The following is a 6,886-nucleotide window of genomic DNA, read 5'->3' as shown; positions in this document are numbered from 1 at the left end:
AGTGTTCAATGTTAATATGAACTTCAGCCACAAATTTTGTAATACACTACACTACTAATTAAGCTATTTAAAACAGTGGAATACAGACTGATGCCACTCGGGGGACTATGTATACTAGGTACAGTTTTAAGGAGCTAAGGTGTGGAATAGTCCACCATTTGAAAGAATATGAAAGCATCCCGAGTAGGGCACCTAGTGCTATGTGTAGGACTTGTCAAATTCATTTGACCCCAGAGCACTTTTTAATCCTCATAATGGGGTCTGACCCTTAAAAGGGTATGTATAGGAAGTATTTTTTGGGAAGTGGGATCCTGAATAGGCACCAATTCCATCAGGATCCTGAATTCCTGAATAGACACCAATTCCATAATATAAAAGAATATGATTTGGTCATACATACTAGTAATTAGAGCCTAAAGAAGGAATTTTGTAACTTGCGTGACTTTAAAACACATTTGGACTTCCATTCTCTTGATAGGATGTGGCCTAAAATAGGAGGAACATAGACACCATTTTAAGGCATCAGTCACCAAGTAGACGCGATTCCATTATAAGAAGTACAAAATGTAATACGAAATTGTTTTGTGACTCTTTTGGACTTCCTTTATATTAATGGGACCCAGTCCAGAAGGGTAGATACAAGCACAGTTCTAGGCATGTGGACGCTCAGTAGACACTAATCCTACAATGTGAATCTAGCTCCAAAATGAGGACGTGTGTCACTTGGGTGCATAAAGCTAAGGTTCTTTAGGACTTGCTGCCTAAAAGAGTAGATGTAGACCTTGTTTAAGGGCACCTGCATGGTGCTGAATACACAGTAATTCCAGAGCTGTGTCGAACAATACAAAATGGTCTAGCTTGGGGATTTACTATGTTATAATGGCTGGGTAACTCGGTCATTTAACATGGCAACTGTTGTTCTGTAGATGAAAGGTGAAGATAACGAACAGTGACCATTCTCATAACTCCTATAAAGAATACAAAATAAAGAGTTGGGCAAACTTGGACACATAGGAAGTCCGGACTTTTACAATTGTTTGTATCGGCTAGTTCCGCACAGTTTAAAACGCCCAATTAAACTACACTATACAAGCTAGTTCATTTCATTAAATTCAGTGCATTTTGATTTACCCGTGCCTTTTGAAAACTGTTTACAGGATATCTTTATTTCTAGTGGGGAACCTGTGGTTTTGGTATGGTGTGATTAGAGAAGCAGTGGCGGATCCAGAAAATTGGGGGGGGGGGGGGTGCAACAAAAGTTTTCTGTCCCAAAAGAGGGTGCATGGTTGAAGACCCTAAAATGACTGTGTTGAAAATATTCAACAAAAGGAATTGTTTTTCTTTTCCTTTGTCATTTGTTTCTGTGATTCCATTGGACTCATAATATATTTTATTCTAATCTCTGGAGAGGACGCTTTCCATTCAATCTTATTTGTACTGAATAGTGAAATAATAAATTTAATAAACTATTGGTTAAAATGAAAAATCAAAGGTAGATTATTATCATTATTTATCATCATTTGCTTATATCAATAAAATGAAAGAAATGAGGATTGTTCGTGTTGTTAGTCTTTCCGAATATTCGGATTATATTTTCTTGTACGAGAAGTTTTTCTCTTTCATGTTGAACACATAACATCCTGTGGAACAAAATGGCAAGGTTATCGGAGCCGAGGTTTGCCTCCTCGGGAGGAAAGTTTGTTCCTATAAAATTCCGACTAGATACATTACCTCTTTCGGATTCAGAAAAATTGTTCAAAAAAGCTGGCAGCCAATTTCCTGCATTCTCTATCGAGCCGCTTCCTTTTGAGCGTGACAGGGTGGGTGAACCAATGTCACCGGAGGACCGGGCTCGGCGAAAGCAATGGATGAAAGATCAAGAACTCCCAAAGGGTGAACCGAGGATGGACATCGTTGAAAAAATTAGGCCCAAAAATGCTATAAGAAAATTCTACCAGTATCCCGGGGATATGCTTGAGGGAATGCTCTCTAAGTCTATGGTAACCAGACAGTTCGTAGTACAAGATTCTGTTACTCAGGACTTACCCACTCGTTAAAAATGCTCTTTATCCAGTTCCATTCATATAATTTGCATGAAAATAAAATGCATTCAAGCAGGTTGCTACATAGGCCTTATCTAATGCAGGTTTATTTTATTTCGGCAATATGTGTTGAGGGGAAAACGCCAGGATAGATGAACTAAAATTTATAAATGCAACTACTGTTGCCTTCTTAAATATCATAACATATAATATCATATCATGTAATTAGATGTTAACTTAATATCGTATTTAAGATATATTGTGTATTTTGATGGTAACTTCTTGTTTCAGAGCCCATATCTTGCAAAGAATCTGAGACTGTTAACTACCCGGGCGGTGCGAGCGTACGTTATTGGGTTAGGGATTGTGTACTGGGTAAAATATAATGGCAAGGTAGGACTGGTGAAAAAGAACTTTTAATGTAATTTGCAAGTGTAATCTATGACCAATTTCAAGTGGTAATGTAAAAGCATTTTTGGAAACATCAGAGAATTTGTTGCGAGGCTTATAACAAGAGAGCACGTTTTGTTACAGACATGGGAGAAAAAGAAAGGACCCATTATCTATACTAGATGCGCAGACACTTTCTGGAAGGTGAGTGAATTATGCATGGGATTTTAACCACTGTAGTGAATATAGCTAACCCAGACTTCAAGAAAAGTTTTTATACCCATGCAAAAGAAGTTTGGTGGGTATATTGAAATCACCATATCTGCCTATCCATGGCTCATTCTCTTACCAGAGGGTGCATTACAAAAAGCTGACTTGCACCTCTGTTAGTGCTTGAAAAATAGCTCCTGCATCATGTGACAATTTAATCACATGATATAAACAACAAGACTAATGAATGGGCAAGCTCACCATTGAAAACAATTGAATTGACTGTTTTGAGTGGAGAGATTAGTTGTAAAGTAAACAATGGGAAACTGAATATGATGAAAGATGGAAGGTTTTTAGTCAATCCCTGTGAATTGATATTGACTGGTCTGGCTGGATTACGTCACTGAAGACATTACAGATAGCATCATGATGAAGACATAACATATAGCATCATGATGACAGGAGTTGCGTTTGTCCAAATCTTCTGTTATCCCACACGGAAAGTTTCCCTAGCGGTGTAAAATACAATTTGAAATGTTCAACTTTTGTTCTTCTCAACTTTTTGGACATGTGGGATTGTTTACCCATATATGGAATTTGATATTACGTATAATGTATTGATTCACAATATGGTCCAACGTTTAAGGAAATGTTAAGAGGAATTCTATAAGCTAATATCCATTGGATATTTTATTTTCATATTGAAAAACAAAATTTGAATTTGTTGAATTCGATATGAAAAGTTGTCTTGTATAAGGGCATTGACAGAGGTGTAGGTGAAGGTTATGGTGAGTGAATGCCATAGACTTTTTGTTCAGAGATTTGTCTAATACTGTTGATAGAACCAACCAAATCCCCCATAATATTGTGGGCATGCTATACACACTATGTAAACCCATGCACATCTGGACAATGTGAAAGTTGCTGGTGAAAATCATGATTGTTATGCAATTACATGTATTTACAGATTGTATATTTAGAGTGGAAAAGTTCAAGACTGTCACCCTTGAAATAATGTTGTTTATCCCATGTGGATATGTTCTGATCTCATCTCAAGGTCATTTGGTCAATGTCAAGGAAGCTTGGGAAAAAAATAGTTTTTGCAATGTAGAATGATAAGATGGTCATACTTGACACAGAGATTGCTCAAGACTTGAAGATGTTTGAATCCATATTCTCACCCACGATCTATTGGACAATGCCAAGATTCCGAGAGGAAAGACATAAAATTATTGTCAAGGCCATGTCTTTGTGTAGCAAAGCATCAGGCATTCAAGTTCGACTCAAAGTGTGCCTTGATTATCTGTGGTGTTTTTTTTAATCCTATTCAATGTTATTTGGCAATGTTCTGGGTCACGTGAAAGAAAATATTTCATTCGTGTTAAAGCTGTATATCTGAAGTATTGAAATATTGTTTGAGCTCCAAGATTTAGTGTAGTTTTATGGTTTGGAGTGAAACTCCTCAAGGTCATTCAATGTCAAGGTCATAGGAATAAATATTTTGTCCGATACATTACTTTGTAGTGCACGGTTTATAGGAGTTTGTTCATACAAACAAGATAAGCAGTATTTACATATTACCAATTTGAATGTGCTTGAGAAGGGGAGGGGGTATTTTTTTATTGACAGAAACAAGTTGGGGAATATCCATCTTCTCATTTGTTATCTGCAGCTATTATATAATGCTGATTTAATGATTGCAATCTAAGTTTTACCAGTGATGCATTAGCGAAGCTGGTAAAACACATGACCTCAACATCAATAGGGGCCATCCACCTCTTGGGGTACGATTCTCAAAATATATAGGATGGGGTATGATTCTCAAAATATATAGGAGACAACACATTTGTATGTCCAGTTTGACCCTTGACCCATGTGAATCAATAGGGTTCATTTACTCCTTCCGATGTTTACTAAGCTTGATGTCTGTTAAGGAAAGGTTCTCAAGGTATTGAACGTATATCTTCCCATGTCCAGAGTGGATTGACCTTTGACAGTGTGACCTCAAAATCAATAGGGGTCATCTCTTTAAGATGCACCAAGTTTGATGTCTGTCAATCAAAGGGTTCTTAAGATATTGAGTGGACAAGATTTGGTCTACAGGCTGACTAACAGGTTCAAAACAATGTCCCCTCTTTCTTTTTCAAATAACACCTTGATTTGCACGTAATACAATTCTTACCAGTGGATTCAAGTATCAGGATACTTTGATATCATTTGAAGGATTGTTAACAATTCAAATTTTTCATAAGGCCAACTAAAATTAATAGTTAGATTATCATCCACGCCCGCCCCTCAATAAAGGACCCACCCCAATTTTTTTTCATTTTCGGAAAAAAATACGATTTCAAACGAACTTGCTTCCCAGTGACATGAGTGAATGATTAAAGTCACAGAATGTTGGTTTTATATCTTCTACCAAGGATTCTTTGAATGTTAACTTAATTAACACTATGTGTGATGCCTTTTGTTATTAATTTTTTTTTCTTGCATTGGAAATAAAAATTAAAAAAAATAAAATCCTACCCCAGATTTTTTTGTGACCCTGGATGATATAAATCTACTAATTAATTTGAATTGGCCCAATATTTAAGCCTATCAGCGTTTGATTTTATTATTTTTTCTTCTACAGGACATAAGGAACCAGGAATCAAAAGAGTTTGCAGACTTTGGATTTAATGAGAGGAAAGTGTTAAGACAGTGATTTAAATTATGACATTAAATCATTTGAAATGTTGTATATATGGATTCTCTGAAGAGTTTACAAAAAATAAAAATATCTTATACTTGTCTTCTTTTTCTCTGGCATTTTTGGCCAGGTTGCACAACCTGCAAACGGCTTATAGAATGATGAATGACGGGTGTCCCTGAGATACGGTACCTACTTTGTGTAATCAACTCTCACACCTCTAACTCGACGTTCCGTAAACTTTTTATAGACACATGTGAATGTCTTTTTGAAAGTGAGCAGACATTTTTAAAAATAATTTACGTGAAGTCGAACTTCTATCATTTTTATACGCCCGTCATTAGAACGGGACATATTATGTTATGGTGCGTCTGGCTGGCTGTCCAGGGTCATGTTTTCTGGACTTTTCCGTAATGGATGCATATACAACTTTGAAATTTGGTCACAATTTCTCCCTCAAGAGTTTGCATTTCAGCTGGATTGGTCCATCATTTACCTACTTTAGGGCTACAAGTAGGTCAAATAGTTTTCTGGACTTTTTTTCCTTACAGATATCATATTGCCCTGAAATTTACACATAAACTTCCTTTCAGAGGAATACAAGTTCAGTTTGCATTTCAGTTGGATTGGTCCATCCGTCTGTGACCTACATTAGGACTAAAAGTAGGTCAAACAGTTTTCCGAGCTTTTTTTCATTATGGATACAGATATTGCACGGAAATTAAGTCACAGATTTCCTCTTGGAGGAATGCAAGTTCAGTATGCATTTCAGCTGGATTGGTCCATCATTGACCTGCTTTTTGGAAAAAATAAGTCAAAAAGTTTTCCAGGCTTTTTTTCATTACATGATATACAGATATTGCACTGAAATTCGTCACAGGCTTCCTCTTGGAGAAATACAAGTTCAATTTGCTCATCAGCTGGATTGGTCTATCCTTGACCTACTTTTGGCCTAAAAATAGGTCAAACAGTTTTCTGGATTTTTCTTTCATTACAGATACTGATATTTAGTCAAAGGCTTCCTCTCTGAGGAAGACAAGTGCAGTTAGCATTTCAGCTGGATTAGCACACTATGACCTACAGTACTTAGGGGTAGAAGTAGGTCAAACAGTTTTCCAAAATTTTTATGATATGGTCACAGGTAGCTGCAATAATGTAGCCCTCTCTGATTTTTTTTTTAATCCTGAATACGTCAGAATTAAAAAAAAATTGGATAGGGCTACATTATTGCAGCTAGGTCACAGGTATTGCTCTGAAATATAGTCACAACCTCCCTCTCAGAGAAATATGTAATCAGTTCACATTTCAACATAATTGGTGCACTATGACCGAGCTGCCCTTTACATTTGAGACCGAGCTGTCCTTTACATTTAAGACTGAGCTGTCCTTTACATTTAAGACCGAGCTGCCGAGTGAGCTGTCCTTTACATTTGAAACCGAGCTGCCGACTGAGCTGTCCTTCACATTTGAGACCGAGCTGCCGACTGAACTGTCCTTCACATTTGAGACTGAACTGTCCTTTGCGTTTGTGACCTAACCGCGCACTGAGCTGTCC

The 6,886-nt window shown here is 36.9% G+C and overlaps 1 protein-coding gene across 1 annotated transcript; it reads left to right on the top strand.

Moving 5' to 3' along the window:
• Window positions 1-1,605: 1,605 nt before the first annotated feature.
• On the top strand, window positions 1,606-5,433 carry LOC125659801 (uncharacterized). The gene is made up of 4 exons (XM_048891579.2): window positions 1,606-2,000; window positions 2,334-2,435; window positions 2,577-2,636; window positions 5,275-5,433. Exons 1-4 carry the CDS (start codon window positions 1,653-1,655, stop codon window positions 5,344-5,346), a joined length of 582 nt encoding a protein of 193 aa, XP_048747536.1. The 5' UTR covers window positions 1,606-1,652; the 3' UTR covers window positions 5,347-5,433.
• Window positions 5,434-6,886: the final 1,453 nt, after the last annotated feature.

Source organism: Ostrea edulis, chromosome 9 (assembly GCF_947568905.1).
Source record: "Ostrea edulis chromosome 9, xbOstEdul1.1, whole genome shotgun sequence".
Lineage (NCBI taxonomy): Eukaryota > Metazoa > Mollusca > Bivalvia > Ostreida > Ostreidae > Ostrea > Ostrea edulis.
Note: the sequence above shows the minus strand (reverse complement) of the source record. Positions and strands in the feature narration are given on the sequence as shown.